At 46.4% G+C, this 16971-nt stretch overlaps 1 protein-coding gene across 9 annotated transcripts in view; it reads right to left on the bottom strand.

The window, feature by feature from the left end:
• Positions 1-6822: 6822 nt before the first annotated feature.
• The window catches only part of ZCCHC2 (zinc finger CCHC-type containing 2), a 52902-nt gene continuing 42753 nt past the window's right edge, over positions 6823-16971 (bottom strand). For 2 of the 9 annotated variants that reach the window (XM_061169754.1, XM_061169759.1), the window contains 2 exons: positions 13875-15368; positions 11863-12953 (listed from right to left, as the gene is read on the bottom strand). In XM_061169754.1, the coding sequence (XP_061025737.1) occupies positions 12886-12953; positions 13875-15368 (1562 nt within the window). In that variant the 3' untranslated portion in view covers positions 11863-12885. Of the gene's footprint in view, positions 7618-7710; positions 8562-11862; positions 12954-13874; positions 15369-16971 lie in introns of those variants that run through there. The other 7 variants (XR_009697363.1, XR_009697364.1, XM_061169756.1 and 4 more) reach the window with 7 other exon arrangements.

Below are 16971 nucleotides of genomic sequence, written 5' to 3' on the forward strand. Positions count from 1 at the left end.
CCGCGCAGGGCGAGGAGGCGCGAGCGGGCGGGGCGAGGCCCCCACGTGGACCCAGCGCGGGCGGGCGGGGCGAGGCCCCCACGTGGACCCCGCGCGCGCGCGGGCGGGCGGGGCGAGGCCCCCACGTGGACCACGCGCACGGGCGGACGGGCGGGCGGGGCGGGGCGGGGCCTCCTCCGGGGCCCGGTCGCTTTTCCGGAGGGACCGTCCTTGGCGGTGCGGGCCTCTGTCAGGACATTTCGCATCCTCAGCTCTGGCAGGATAACACCCCTGGGGGCGGCGCGCCGGGGGAAGATCCTCTGGGCGGCTCTCTCTGTCCTAAAATGGGTTCGGAGAAGCGCAGAGGGGCGTCCACGCGGACGGGGGAAGGGGGGCCGAGGCCGCGGGGGTCGCTGAGAAGGACCCTCCTCGCCCGCCCCGCCGCCGCCCCCAGCTCTGCAGCCGGTCAGTCCCTGGGCGTCCGAGGTCAGCCGGCTGCACCCGCCGAGGCACCTTTGTCAATAGTCAGTTTTTGGCATATGTGTGGGTCTATATTCGGACTCTCTAGTCTCTTCCAGGGATTGATTGACTTACATTTAAATAACTATCTGTGGCTACTGGCTACCAGATTGGACAGCTCGGGTTTAGACTGAGCATCTCAGAAAGGATACTGTTTGTAAGGCTCGTCAGAGAAAACATTGTTCTGCCTTGGGCTCCACAATAATAATTATTTGAACATTCCATGCTTACCATGTGGTTGCTGAAGAGGAGTTAAACTTCCACTGAAGTCCAGAAAAATGGACTTCCATTTTTCTCTATCAGTTTACTGTCAGGTCTTTAAGGGCTAGAGGCCCAAGGAGAAGAGAGCTCCAGGCTCTGAGGTCCCGCATTCAAATGCCGACTTCGCAACTTAGTGGGCAAGTTCCTTAACCTGTCCTTGACTCGACTTCTCCATCTATAAAGTGGGTATCATAATTATACGTATTTCATAGGCTTGTTTGAGGGTTAATAATACGTGGAAGTGCTCAGGATGATGCCTGGTGCATGATATGGACTCAAATAAAAGCTAGTCATTATTACTTCGTGTAAAACAAACAAAACCCCACAGTAGAGGAGGGGGACAGCCTACACTTTCTGAAGCCCCTTTTCTTGTCTTCTGAGGACCTCTTGTGTGTATCAGTACATGTTTCAAGCACTTTAGCTTTGGTAGCTGTGCAGGCACTGGGGGGTCTCCACGACCCCATTGTTATTATTCCCATTTTGCAGATACGAACGAAGCCATTTAAATATTTGTCCAAAGTCACACGGCTACTGGGTGACAGAGTCAAGATCTAAAGCCAGCTTTTTAGGCTTCTGAAGTTTGTGCTTTTAACTTAATGATTTTCGAAATTTTGTGCATCGGAATGGAGAGCTTGTGAAGGGCTCGCTCTTGCGCCCTCCGCCGGCATCCTGTGCAGGGGGGGCCGGGGGTGGAGGTGGTGGTGCTGGAGTCTGTATTTCACAGGCCCCCCAAGGGGCTCCCCAGACGGCACTGGGAGAAACACCGCGCTCCACCAATTTCCCTCCACGTGACGGGCCTTTTCCAACTGTTTTCAATCAAGAGACCATCTTTGCTAGAGTAAACACACCTCCACTTTCCATTAGGTGGAAAGCCTGGTTTAAGAGGAAACTGGGACTCAGAACGAGCTGGGCACAATGATTTATTTCCACTGAGATCACACACACTCGAGAGTAGTTCACTTCCTCCTCGCCAGGTTTTTCAATGTAGCCAGAAATATGCCTATTTTGATACTGAACTCCAGAGAAGATGCTCAGCTATGTGGAAGCATTAGGACATCGCATCAATTTATCATGAGGTGGGTGGGGTGGGAGAGGAGATCTGAAGACCCACAGGCAAAGCCCCTCTGTGGAGCTGAACTTCCCGTCCGCTGCGGGGTGACGACTTTCCATCCTGGGGGAAGCACTATTGTCTCTTGTTCCGCCGAGGCCCCGCCAAGGTCTGTTTGTGTCTGGCGGAAAGGAAGCTCATCCACACCGAGGAGCACAGGCAACGCCGGCAGCCCTGCTTGAAGCCCGGCGTGGAAACGGCTTGCTTCCTTTGCCGTGCACGTCTCTGTAAACACACTGGGGAGGAACTCGGTCCTGTGTGTCCCAAATAAGGTTGAAGAAGTTACGAAGGGATGTCGCTGTAGACCCACAATTTCTGTTCTCTGGGAAAGTAATAAAAGGGCCAGCGGTGGCCCAGCCGCTTAATCTTGCCGTTGTCCCTTCAGAGGAGGTACTTGGAAGCCTCCAGGGTCCCACCCCAGCTGCCAAGTGCGCCCCCAGCTCTGGACTGAGGACCTGGCAACCACTGCGGGATCCTGCTTCTGACATGTTGCCGGATGCCCGCTGGAGATGTCTGGCGCTGCGTCTGAGAAGAGCAAAGACGCAGGGGGACCCTCTGGGCTCTGTCCCTTGGTGGCCTCACATTCCCGTTTCATCCCAATAAAAAGAAAAAAGCGTTAAAAGAATGCTTTTAAGGAGAAAATATTTGCAAAGCACAAAGGACTGGTGTCCAAAATATAGAGAATGCTTAAAACTCAATAATAAGGAAACAAACAGCCCAATTTAAAAATATCAGCAAAAGATCTGGACACCTCACCAAAAAAGACAAACACGTGAAAAATGCTCCCCATCATATGTCATTAGAGAATTGCAAGTTCACACAATAAGGTGCTACTACGTACTTCTTGTAATGGCTAAAATCCACCCAAGGACAACAACAAATGTTGGTAAGGGTGCGGAGCAACAAGGACTCCTGTTCACCGCTGGTGGGAACGAAAACGGGGCGCCACTTCGGAAGACAGTTTGGCAGATTCTTACAAAACTAAACATAGCTTACCATATGATCCAGCAATCGCACTCTTTGGTATTTACCCAAGTAAGATGAAAACTTACATCCACACAAAAACCTGCACATGGATGTTTAGAGCAGCTTTATTTATAATTGCCAAAACCTGGAAGCAGACAAGATGTCCTTCAGTAGGTGAGTGGATTAACAAACTGGCACATCCAGACAGTGGATTATTCAGAGAAAAAAAAAAAAAAAAAGCTATTGAGCCATGAAAAGAGATAGAGGAAACTTACAAACTTACATGCATATTACTAAGTGAAAGAAGCCAATTTGAAAAGGCTACATACGGTGTGATTCCAACTCTATGACCACCTGGAAAAGGCAGAACTATAGAGACAGTAAAAAGATCAGTGGATGCCAGGGGTGGGAGGGAGGGGTGAATAGGCAGAGCATGGGATGTTTCGGGCAGGGAAACTACTCTGTATGATACTACAATGCTGGATACATGTCACCATACATTTGTCAAAACCCACTGAATGTACAAGACCAAGAGTGAACCTTGATGTAAACTGTGGACTTCAGTTAGTAATAACGTGTCGATACTGGCTCATCAGTTGTAAACAAAAAACAGATATAAAATGCATGTATAGGATGACTGCAATTATGTAAAACAAAAATAGCAGCTAACAGAAAAGAACAAAGCACAGTCATAATCCAAAGGGAGGCATGCCTAATTTTGACAGGCCCTAAAATAGGAAGGCAGGTTCTGAATAAGAAAATATTTTTAAAGGAAATATAACATTGTGTTAGTGCTCCCTGTATGCCTGGCACCACGTTGGAACGTTTTAACCCTCACAAAAACCCTAGAAGGTTGACACTCTTGTAATCTTTGTTTACGGGTAAGGGAACTTGCTCAGAGGCCCCGGCTCAAGTGACAACCTTGGGATTCAAAGCACTACATTATACTGCCTTTAAAAATTAGTAGCAACTACGGGCTTCCCTGGTGGTACAGTGGTTAAGAATCCGCCCACCAATGCAGGGGACACGGGTTCGAGCCCTGGTCTGGGAAGATCCCACATGCCGCGGAGCAGCTAGGCCCATGCGCCACAACTACTGAGCCTGTGCTCTAGAGCCCGCGAGCCACAACTACTAAGCCCGCATGTCACAACTACTGAAGCCCACACGCCTAAAGCCCGTGCTCCGCAACAAGAGAAGCCCGCACACCGCAATGAAGAGTAGCCCCCGCTCGCCACAACTAGAGAAGTGCCACGCGCAGCAACGAGGACACAATGCAGCCAAAAATAATTAAAAAAAAAAAAAAAGTATCAACTAGAGTGAGGTTAGTTGTCCATCCTCACATCCTTCTGTCTGTCTTCCTCTGGCTCTCCTCTCAATCCCCTGTAACTGTCGTCTTAAAGTTACCAGTGACCTCGTGACCGTCAAGCTCATGGCCATACCTCCTGATCTCTACTGTATGTGGCAATAACGACCATTTCATTCTCCAAGTTTATCTTCCGGTGTTCAGGGAACATTCTCCGCTATCTGGATTCTCCTTCTCAGCCTTCCTTGACGGATCGGCTTTGCCCTCCCCTGCACCCACCAAAATATACATTGGGAACTTCCATTCTCTAGGTGTGTGTTTGGGGGGAGGGAGAGTTGAGGAGTCCGTGTTTTAGTCACGCCCTTCAGGTGACTCTGCTGCAGGTGACCCAAGGCCACACTGTGAGACAAACACTGCATGACCAGGTGTCACTCAAGCACCACAAATTCAGCAAGAGCAAAAGAATCCATGTTCTTTTCTTCCAAACCCCTGCCCGTCCTGGCTCCCTCCCGTCTTCGTGCCCTGCTGCCCCGCACCTGCCCTTGCCTGTCCCTCCCACCCTCTCACCTCCCTACCCAACACTCCTGAAGTCCATCTTCGATGACATTTTCTTTGCCATCTCTTTACCTCTTCACTAAGAATATCTCACTTCTTCCTTTCTGGCCCAGCGGAAATGCTGTCCTTTGAAAACCCTTTCCCAGTTCTCAGCAGGCAGAGTTCACCTGTCCACCCGCTGGGATCCCACAGCTTGTGACCAGGCTGTAGCTGGTTATGCCCCTCGTGACACTCAGCTCCCAGCCAAGAGATATTTGCTAAACGGCTGATGGAATGTGTGCACCAGAGGTGATCTCATTTTGCTAAGAAGACCCAGCAGCAAAAAGGAGAGAGTGAAATTCCTGCACTCGCACGTAGGACCTGAAAGACACCAGAGAGCGCACCTTTACTTAGAGAAGGTTGCTGTGTGTCAGGGGTCAGCAAGCTTTTTCCATAAAGGCACAGACAGTACCTCAGGCTCTGAGGGCCACGTGGTCTCTGTCGTAACTGCTCAACTTGGCCATTTCCGACGAAAGCAGCCACAACGAGACAAACGAGTGGCCGTGTTCCAAGAAACTTTATTTGTGCACACTGAAATGTGAATTTCATATCATTTTTTATGCGTCATGAAAACGTATTCTTTTCAACCATTTAAAGATGTAAAAACCATTCTTAGCTGTGGACCGTAGTTTGTCCATCTCTACGCATTGCCGACCTGTGAGCTACGGCTAACCCTGTGTCCTTCAGCACAGGACTCAGTATGCGAGCTTCGTTTTTTGACTAGAAGGCCCGCCTAAGTGAAAACTTTATCAGTACAAGTAGAGGAGAGCCTAGAATCTTGATGACAGAGGACAGAGCACCTGCTCCTCCGCTGGACCAGACACAGTCAGAACCCGGTGCTGCCACCTAGTGCCCAGCCAGCCCCAATTGGGGTCTTTCCTCTCGCCGTTCCCTAAGGACCTGGAAACATTTCCTGTCCTGTTAGCACATGGTGACAGCTGGGGTTTGTGCTCCTGACCACACCCAAAAAGGACTTCAAATCAGTTAAAAAAGTGTAAAGGTAAAGAATTATAAAAACTTGATAAATCACTTAAAGTGAAAAAGTAAGCTTCAAGCCACAGAATTCTAAGGTCATTTAGCTCAGTTTCTACCACTCTTTTCCAAGCAACACTCAGCTTTCGGGTAAGAAAAATGAAGGTCCGGGAGGGCCAGGTGTTCAAGACGACAGAGTTTACGGCAGAGCCGGCCTGAGTCCTGCCTACCTGACCCCCATGCGGGGTGCCCTGCACTGTCACGCCATGCCTGTAGCATCCTGTGACCTGGGCACAAAGAATTGGAGGAGCCTGGGGGCTAAGAGCGGCGGGTACCAGTCCCAGCCCTGCCACTGAACCGCTCTGTACCCTCAGACACTTGGGCGGCCTTCATGCCTCAACCTCCCCAACGGTAAGATGGAACGGAGTACCCACCTCGTATGGCTGCAGTGAGGCTGAAATGTGTCTGCCCCCCGCTGGGCATGAAGGCGTTCGCCACCATCACGAATTTCCTGAGCACCTACTGTGTGCCAGACGCTGAGTGCTTTATGTATTTTGCCAGATTCAATCCTTGTAACTATTCTAACAAAGTGGATGTTATCCCCATTCTGTAAATGAGCCTGAGAAAGGTCATGCGTACCGTGGGTGGGTGCTGAAAATAAGGCTTTACCAGCACCACCTCTTGTACAAGTTCATCTGATGGAGGCTTCCAATGCAAAAGTGAGTTACCATGTCACAAATACCCAACCCTGATATGCTAGCAAGAATGAGCACCGAGTACTAGGTGACCTAGTGGCATTCTTAACATCCAGAAAGGCTTTTGGGGTGGGTGTGACTGTCACTGTTCCTGCTTGAAGGTGACTTTGCCTCCGTCATTTTTGGTCTTTGGAGTGTCTTTGAGTTGCGGTGGCTGGTAGAGGGAGTGCTTGGGACAATCTATATATAACTGTCAGAGCTTTGCAAACATCAGCAGTGAAGTGTCTTTTCTGTGTGCCCTGCTACTGCATTTCTTAAGTTCTGAAGTCTTAAAATTAATGGAATAGTCACCAAATGCTCAATAGTCACCGAGACATCTGGGGATAATAAAAACCTTTGCAGAGCAAGACTCAGAGTTCCAACAGAGTATGTTGGTGCATGTTTCAAACCTTGGATGTAGGCAACAGTTGCTGCTCCTTGAACTCATCTGAGACAGGCAAACGCTGAAAGCCTAGTTCTAAAAGGCCTGAGGTCTCCCAGCTCTGCAAACTTTCCCTCACCCCTTCAACAGAGATACAGAAAAGAGGCATTCTGACTGACCAGGACCCAGCCCACTCCTCTCTCAGGAATCCAGAGGCCCCATGGTTCTTAAGACCAGGGGTGCCTATCGCTTTATATGGTTTAAAAGGTCATTGCCCTGGGTTCAGTGGAGAAGCAGTTGCAGGCCAGGAAGTGGGGCAGGAGGTAAGCACTAATCTGAAGTGGGGGCCTGGCCTTCATCACTGGCGGCATGTCTGTGGCACTTAACCCCTCTGAACCCTGAGCTCCTAATCTGTAAGACAGGGAGGAGGAAGACCCCATACCCTTCACAGTTGTGCAGGCCAATAAGCACAGGGAACAGTGCAAAGGAAACTCTAAAGTACCATCAATGCGTTTAAGATGTTTATAACAAACTGAGATTGCAATGGCTGAAAGAGGAGACCGCTCAAATTGCTTTTATGGCCAGTTGCCTGCATTCTTTAAGGTTTTGAGCACAGGTTTACAATCTCAAATGTTTTCTGCCTTACGTTCAATTTTCTCTACATCAGGTCAAGTGGGCAATGACGTTGGCTTGCTTGCATTGTCCTCGTCTCCCACCAGGTGGCGCCGCTTCCCAATTAGCAATTTCTTTTGGTGAGAGGCTGGCCGAGCGAGACCTTTTACAGTGGATCAAGTTGGAGCTGCAAGAGGAAAAAGAAAGACAATGAAGAGCCACCCAGCCCCCCCACCTCACCCCTACCCCCAAATTTCAAGTAGCAAATCAGGATCTTGGAATTAAGAGCTCTGGAAACTTGAGGCCAGCAGTCACTGAAGAAGAGGTGTGACTGCAGGGAGGAAGGATTTTTGATGCCCACACTTGTGATGTACCCCACTTTCCAGAGCAGGAAAGAGGGAGCCTAAAGCTATCTTGCTTCCAAGATGGACAGACATTTGCATACACACAGAGTTCACGTCATGTGTACCCATGCTCCAATGTAGGGGCTCACAGTTTTCAAAAGAGGACAGCATTTAAGAATTAGGTCAATTTTTCCTGAAACGTGGAAAAGTTATTTTTGCACATATGAGTACAACAGCTGTGATTCATAAGCAGTGGTATACTAAAATACTGATGTTAGATTGACCTTAGGTATCCAAACCGTGCAAGCGGATGGGCGTGCTCTGGGAAAGGATGGTGCTGCCCTCTGCAGGCGGTCTAGGGCACTGCAGTGAGAACACGCCCTCATCTGAGTTTACACCTGCCTCTCAACCTCGGGCCCCAGAGCCCTTCACTCTCATAATAGAACCCAACTTCAGACTGTCTTCCATCGCCGAGGAAAGGTCCAGAGATGCAGCCACCATGTTTAAAGTCAGGGCACCTCTCTCTTCCTTCATCCCCCAGACCTCAACTCATTTCTCTGGACAGAAACGGGCCCTTTCTATGGGTGGGGTAGGCGGGGGGAGTCAGCATTTTTCTTTATCCTTTGAGAGGAAAGATGGAAGGGTTATGGGGTTAACTACTGTCACAGCTTGCCTCCATTTGGTTTCACTGCCTTAACCTTAAATGTTTTTGTAATCAGTATGTAGAATTGAAAAAAGGTGTCCTCCAAGCTCACATGGATGGTGGTGCTCAAGTACTAGATGCCACCTGTTAAAAAAAAAAAAGAGAGAGAGAAATTATTTTACACTGTGCTTTAATCTTTTTGGAAACTTCTCAGAAAAATTAGATGTTTAGCACTTACATAAAAAATTAAATGTGGATTTGCCTTTGTTAAGACCTTGTTCTACTTTGGTACTGCAAGGCTCAGCCCATGGATATAGAGCCCATAGCTACCTCCAAATAGATTTACTTTTTGAGCACAAGAAATATTTTGTCCTTTATAAGTGGATAGAGCTGAAACAACTAAGCTTGATATAATGAAGAACTACAGTTACCAGGCTCCTCACCACCCAGCGAACCACTGCCTTCACACAGACTTAACTCTCGTCCGCACTTCCCTCGTCTCTGAAAACAGAATCACAATTCTCCTCCTGTTCACTGAAACGGAATTCAACTAACACTTGGGCGCCTCCTTGGTGCTACTTCATCCCGCTGGACCTTTCCCACGTATCATGTAATCCTCACAGCCGTAACTTCTACAAGCTCATCTTCCATCTGGGGAAAACGTGGCTCTGAAGCCCAGGGCTCCTTCCATCCTCCTCCTTCCCGTCGCCTCACCCTAACCGGTCTCTCAACTTCCAAGCCTTCTTTCAACCACCCGACACTTTCAAAAACTATCGTCAACGTATTTTTTCTCTACTTAAAACTTGGCAACTTCCAATTTTTCATTCAATCAACTCCAAATTCTCCAGTCTGGCTCTATTTTACCTACTGAACCACAAATCTCGTAAATCTTTCAAGATGTTCCCTCTACGACAGCTGCCTGTGTCACCTCCCGACCTCACAACCCATCACCTCGGGTCCTGTGCCTTTACACACACCTTCTGCCTAGAGCGCGTCCCTTGGTCCACACTGGTCCAAACCCCGCCCATACTGTCATGTCAGGCTCTCCTCCACACTCACCTCCTCCATGAAGCCTCACACAAATCCCTCCAAGCCTACACTTATTTCTCCCTCGCCAAGCCGCCCCGGGCACTATCACAGCATCGGGATGTGGACTGAGGGGCATGCAGGCTGCTGGTGAGAGTGTAAACCGCTTGGAAAACCACATGGCGAATTTGGGAAAACTGAATACTTGGCATGTCCTACAACCCAGCACTTGCATTCCTAGATGTATATCCCAGGGAACTCTCGCACATACAAGCCAGGAGACTGGTACAAAAACTGCTCCTGTTACAAGAGCAAACGAGTGAAAACCACCCAAATGTCTGTTGACAGAATGGATAAATTGTGTGTGTGTGTGTATTGTTCTCCCCCAATGCAACGGAATATTGTAAAGTTAGTGAAAATGAATAAACTGAAGGAATGCAACATCAGGACTGTAAAACCAGATGAGTAGAGATAGTCACAGAAGATGAGGTAAAGGGTACCCTTTCTATAAAGCTCAAGAAAAGTAAAAATACACTATATTTGGGGAAGGAGGATGTAAAACGTGAGGGGAAAAGAGGAATAGTGAAATTGATAGTAGTGGTGACCTTGCACAGTGGGGGAAGGAAGAAGGGTCGGTTAAGGGACACAGGTGATGACACTGGAGGTGTGTGTTAACTGGAGGCGGGTCCATAACTGCCGTGTGTTACGTATAGGTGCCTGTTTGCTGGCTAACGGAAAAGCCATCAGGGGTCCTGTGATCTTTTCAAACCCACTGCCCAACTGGGTACAGAGGGAACGTGTGTTAGGTGGCTCAGGACAATCATTCTTAGTGTCCATCACTGCACGGAACGTTGGGGACAACTGGAGGGGCTGGGCCGAGTGACATCAGTCATCACCAGAGGACATGACTGATGCATGGATACGTGGAAAGCGCCTCCCCACAATCTCTTACAAAATTACTGATTGTGTAAAGACTGACTTGAGTCTGGATTACAGAAGACAGAACCAATGTAATCAAAGGTACTGTATTGGGAGAGTTGCCTGGAAAACAAAATGGTATTAACAAATTTGAGGAAGTAAGTTAGGTCCTCTACGCTTTTGGTGAGGGAGGGCCTGAACCAGAAACACCGCTCTCGGGTGATAAGGACTCTGTCTGAGCCGCCACGGTGCCCTCTGGCACACAGTGTGTGCTCAGGAAGCACAGAAGTGCAGACTCTTCTTTCAGCGGTCACACAGGTGACCCATATATATAGTAAGGCTGCTTGTGGGAAACATTTCCAGATGGTAAATAACTTCGGGATTCACTGCCCACATTGCAGGAAAATAACGGGTCGATTCTCTAAAAAGGGAAAAAACCCCAAACCCACCAGGTATGATGTCCTCCTATCTTTCACTTGTACAAAATTTGCAATAAAGCACAATTCTTAAGCCGTTTTTCACTTTTTTATTGCTGTTAATTCAAGGAAAAAAGGTTGCATAAAATCCAATCTGTTCTAGAAATATAAGTGGCCTTTCCAGTACATAACATTTCAAATATCAAAGTATATGGTAAACATACAAATAAGGAGAAGGTAACATACCTCCTATGTACAGTACAGTCTTTTAAATCATAAAATAAGCTCCATAAAGTACAACTGGCAAGTGGTTCACAACGCGGTCCAGATGGGGCTTATCAAACTCTCACGTGAACAACCCGACTGCAGCTCAACAATTAATTTAATAATGTGGTCCAAAAATACCCAGGTCAAACAAAATACATTTAATCAAAATAATTTCCTTTACTCGGACTTCTTCTCTTTTTAAATTAAAGCTTTCGTCTACCCCCCTTCACACCACCCCCCTTCCTTCCCCTTTAACTCCCACCCCGGAAAGAAGGTTTCAAAATGTACATTGGTGCTATAAATATAAATTCTATCTGTGAAGCATTACACAAAGCTTCTTTCTTCAAGTGTTTCCTTTTGTCTGGCAATCTGTTAGGCTTCTGAACCGAGACCAGATATTCAAGTTCCTCCTCTGCTGCACACCAACGTGACCCCACACAACAAACATCTGTCGATTCTGCCCTGTACTGAGGATGGGGAAACAAACCCAACCCCAAGCCCTCAACCTGCGACTCTACAGTGGTAGCTGCTCACTGCTGTTGGATGCAGCAGTCCAAACCTACACCCCGTCTTCCAGATAACCTCAGTGCACTTTAGGAAATCAAAAATTACCTGGAAGCAATTTAGTACATAGATAGGCTTTAAAAAAACTTTTGTTTTTAAACAGCAGCATTAAACTTAGTGATGTGACACTGACATGATTCATACCATCTTAACATACTCAGAATTCAGTCTTTCACATTATAATCAAGCATAGTGGTAAACTGTTATAAAAGTGACTTTGCTATGAGACAAGTTAGGGAACAAATACCTGACTTTTGTAGAAACGCAGAGCTTCTGTTCAGATTGCAATAAAGCATACACATTTTTAACACAATGGAACACTGTAACAGTTGGTGTAGGAAAAGAAATCTTGACTCAAGTGTCTCTTTTACATGACACAGTGGTAGACTACAGGTAAAACTGGCTGTTGATTTTCATGACAAACACAAACACACAGAAGAACCACACTCACACTAGTTTGTTCACTTTATGTCTCTCTGAAGCAACAGGCTAAAAAAGTATGATAAAGTAAAAAGTTTGTTTTTTTTTTAAAGAAAAGGCTCTTTGTCCACTTCACATGTCATATTTTCTCAGTTTCATATGATTTTACTTCCTCCTCTCTCTTCCACTTATTTTAATTTTTATTTGGACAACAAGCGCTGCATATATGTATTTACGTGGTGCTGTTTATTACATATATACACACTATTTTGGGAATGCGATTCTCCCTTATGATTAAGGTGAAACATTTTACCCTCAATTTATATGCAGAGCAGTTTACAAAGTGTGGACAATGCAGTGCCAACCACTCCTGCGGCCACTGGAAAGAGTGAGGGCAGGGGAGAAAAGCGGAGTGTAGGACCAAAGTGAGAAAAACTGGGGAAGAAGCAAAGTTTTTTTTCAAAACCATAGGACTGTCACCAGTGTTATTAAGAAAGGTCAAATACACAGTTTTAAAGATTCAGTAAACATTGCACACAGCAAGTATTCAGTGTAAAAAAAAAAAAAAAAAAGCACGCATCAACATTTTCCTTTTGGTAGTTTGTCTGGATGTTTAAATTACATGTATCATACAGATAAGCCTGTTGTTGTACCAGGAGACCAGAGGCTCAAAAAGCAATGCATTCTTTTTTGTTTTGGACATTGGTACAAGAGAAATGAAAAACCCCAACTGCATAGAAATCTAGGAAATGTATAGACAAAGAAACACAAACAAAATACCTTTCCTTTCCTCCCCTCCACACCCCAACCATGACTCCCCACACTTCAGTGTATTAAGTAGGCAAGCTTTACTTGTTTCAGTCTGCAGAATCCAACGTATCATTAGAAGGGGGGAGGGGAGGTGCGTATCTCAGTCTGTAAGTGCCTAAAATGGGAAAGACAGAACTGCTAAGTCACTGCGTACAATGCAATGCATCACAAACCACTACAAGATATCAATGGGCACGCTCCTCAGGCGCTGCTCCTTCTGCAATACTCTGACCGCAAAACGGTCCATGAAATGACTTTTAAAAAGTAATAATGAAGTTTGTGCTTTAAGTTCAACCTAAAGCTATCAAACTCAATTTTCCCTTAAAAATGTCAAGCACATACTCCCAAGTCAAGACTTTTTTTCTGTGTGAGATTTGGCAAAATGACAAAAGCCTAACGTGAGTGAAAGGTAACAGTTTCTCAGGTCTACATTGAATTTGGTATCTTACACGTACTTATTTAAGAACAATTTCTTTATTCTGGTGGTAATAATATTAAACTTAGTTTGAATTTCCTTACTCCAAAAACCAGTGCTTAAATATTTTGTTCCTTTTAAAATGCAATAGCACTGAAAAAAAAAACGTCTGCTGGGAAGGAAGGGTATAGCATGAGGCCAGTTGCTTATGCATAGATAGACCCAAACAACTAAAAATCTTCCATGTCAGATGACTATCACTTCCTAGTTTTTCAGCATTTAAAAATTTTGCTTACTCTATGACATAGGATTGTAGCTTTAAAAAAAAGTGCTGCTAGCAAGAGATTTGCAAATCCCCATTATATTCCTTAAGAAGTGCCTTAATGGTTTATTCCTTAATTGGAAACTGAATTTCTCTGAACTTCCTTGTGCTGTGTGTGTGACCTGTGTGTGTCCACACTAGGTTCTGCCGTTTGCATTTTACGATTTGTCACCGAAATCACAACCTCCGTAAACAAACACACAACAGCTCTTTCTGCTCCAACAGGATCACCGTGATCACCAGGGGAGGGAGGAACGGGCACACTCAGAAACAAGTCCTCTGGGAGCTCTCATGATTACCTTGTTGACTGGCCTCCATGGACGACTGCTTACACTCCTGCGCATAGTGCCCGCTTACACCACAGTTGTAACATGAAACGTTCCCGTTCTTCTTGGGCCCCGAACCACTCGTGTTGGCAACTACATTGGGTGCTGGGTACACAGGATAGAATCTCCCGAATCCTGCCATCTGCTGCATGCCATAGTTGGCTTGGCTCCCCATGACTGGGTCATGCACCAGTCCATTTGCATATGGAGTCTGAGGCAGAAAAAAAGGAAGTTGGTTTCCATTGCTCTGATGTGCTTGGTTGAGGTAGCTGCCATTGCAGATGGATGGCAGAGTAAAGAACGATGGGACTCGGTACATTGGTCCAGGCATTGGATTAGGATAATAGTAACTATTTAGCTGAAGGTTTCCATTAGTCCCACAGCTGCACCTTCGCCCACAGGAACCACAAGGACCTGAGCCCATCTGCTGCGGAGGCAACACTGTCCCGCTGGCGTTCGTGTTTCCCACGGCACTGATGTAAGACGTGCTGTCGCCCTGCGCAGTACTGTGTGTCAGAGCAGGGCTCGGGCTTGGGGCGGGGCCGGGGGTGTGGGTAGGAACCGCGGGAGGAACACTCGACTGGGCCTGGCTGACGCCTGCTCCCGCTGACTGGGCAGACGTTGCCGCCGTGCTGAGGACGGTGGAATTCTGGCTGGGTAACACCCCGGCCGCAAGGGGAGAGCCTGGCAAGGGGTAGGAAGCTGGTGGCTGTACGGCCGAGAGGCCGGCTGCTGGAAGAACTACCTTCACATTGGCAGGCTGAGGGGCTGTCCCCGTGTTGCCCTCAATCTGAGGCACCATTTGATTTAGTCCTGCCACTGGAGATGCAGATTTTGTGATGGGGTCTGTGGCAGCCACAGGAGATCCTGGAAAACTACCTGGATTATGAACAGGAATAAAGGCAGTGTTTGGTGATCCGACGCTCAGACTCCCGGTTGGTTGCTGGGAGAGGTTCACTGTGCAACTCTCGGAAGATCCCGGCGGCGGCGGCAGTTTTAGCCTCTGAATTGTGAGGTGCAAAGCGGGAGTACTACTGTGTGGAAGGAATGTTGATGGAACAGGTAAAGGGGACGCCAGTAATTCAAGGTGCTTTTCTGATTCTGCAGTAGAAGCTGTTGGCCCTAGTATTCCGACAGGGGTTGAGTTCGTGGACTCCCTTCCTGCAGAGATAGCAACAGGGCTAGGAACAAGCACCCCTATTGTTTTACCATCAGCAGATCTGGGTGGAGGAACGACCACCTCAGACTTCTGGGCACCATTGTGCATGACACAGTGTAAAGTTGGCATAAAAGAAATATGCTGATACTTGGGTGAGCTTAAGGGATCTTCTAAAAGGCTTGCATCGTCGTTTCCTAATGAAGCAATCTGAACAGGTGGCTTGACAGTGACAGTCTGGTTGACAGAACCATAACCTGTAAACCTGGTTGTTGATGGATTTCCAGAATCCTCAGAATTGCTGTCTGTGTCTGAGGGAAACAAACATAAGTAGATGTTAACACAAGCAAAATCTCCCAACCTTCTTGCTAGAAATAAAATTTAAGTATATCTAAAATAAACACTGAAGTTTGGACTAATAAATGTATCCCTAAGCTTCCTGACTACCAAGCTGAACTTCTTTTAATTTTTGGCTTTCTGTGGACTTCACTGTAAACATATGGAGAGTCTGGAAAAGAGGCAAGACTATGGAAACAATAAAAGCTTGGTGGCTGCCAGGGGTAGGGGCCCCGGAGAAGGATGAACGGGCAGAGCCCGGGGGGTTTTCAGGGCAGTGGAAATACTCTGTGTGATGCTGTAATGATGGATATGTATCATTATACATTTGTCCAAAGCCACTGAAGGTGAACCCTTAGATAAACCATGGACTTTGGGTGGTAATGATGCGTCAAAGTAGACTGGTTCATTCTTGGTAAAAAATGTGCCATTCTAGGGAGCAATGTTGATAACAGGGCAGACTATATATGTGTGAGAGCAGGGAATACATGGGAAATTTCTGTATCTGTCTCTCAATTTTATAGTAAACCCAAAACTGCTCTAAAAAAATTAAATCTTAAATTAAAAAAAAAATCCAAGGAGAGGTAAGAAACAAAACGTTAATGGAGACTGAATGAAGCACAGTATAAAATACAGACCTTTATTACAGAGAAAGGGATCAGATATTTTTAACCTTAATCAATTTTAGGCAATTCACTTGATTTATATTCTGTACCACTAAACCCGAGGTCTTCACATTTGTCTCACATAAATAATACAACTTAAAGGAGTTCAATCAAGACTATATTTAACTCGGGACTTCCCTGGTGGCGCAGTGGTTAAGAATCCACCTGCCAATGCATGGGGACACGGGTTCGAGCCCCGGTCCAGTAAGATCCCACATGCCACGGAGCAGCTAAGCCCGTGCACCACAACTATTGAGCCCACGTGCTGTAACTACTGAATCCCGCATGCCTAGAGTCCATGCTCTGCAAGGAGAGGCCACCGCAATGAGAAGCCCGCACACCACAACTAGAGAAAGACCGCGTGCAGCAACGAAGACCCAACACAGCCGAAAATAAATAAATAAGTAAAAAAAAAAAAAAAAAAAGACTATATTTAACTCAAATATCCAGAGATAGGGAAGGGAAGAGAGTTTTCTTAGAATGGAATAAATATTCTTACTTTTAAATATTTCAGTGGGGGAAAGAAAATTTAAAGCTACCATTACAGTCATAAAACAAGTGTGCTAGAACACAAGCAGCAGCGCAAATATGAGAGCAGTGCCATTTCTCCTAAAACAAAAGAGCGAAGTGGCAGATACAAAATTGTACTGCATTTGTTTTTATTACTGCATCACTCTTCCGCTTGTAAACAGAAATAACTTCAACCTAGACTTCCCCTGGATTTCTTGACTTTTGCTATAAAGGGGACAAAAGACAAAATCTAACTCACAATGTTTAAATATCGTAAACCCAGATACTGCAGTACTATGTATAGAGACCATTCAGTTAAATGTAGTGCCTAATTTAACATCTTTCTGCTCACAAATATAAGCAGAATTGCATTGTGTACTTAAAATGTTTATATTTGTTAAGG

The sequence above is a fragment of the Eubalaena glacialis genome, chromosome 15 (genome assembly GCF_028564815.1).
Source record: "Eubalaena glacialis isolate mEubGla1 chromosome 15, mEubGla1.1.hap2.+ XY, whole genome shotgun sequence".
Classification (NCBI taxonomy): domain Eukaryota; kingdom Metazoa; phylum Chordata; class Mammalia; order Artiodactyla; family Balaenidae; genus Eubalaena; species Eubalaena glacialis.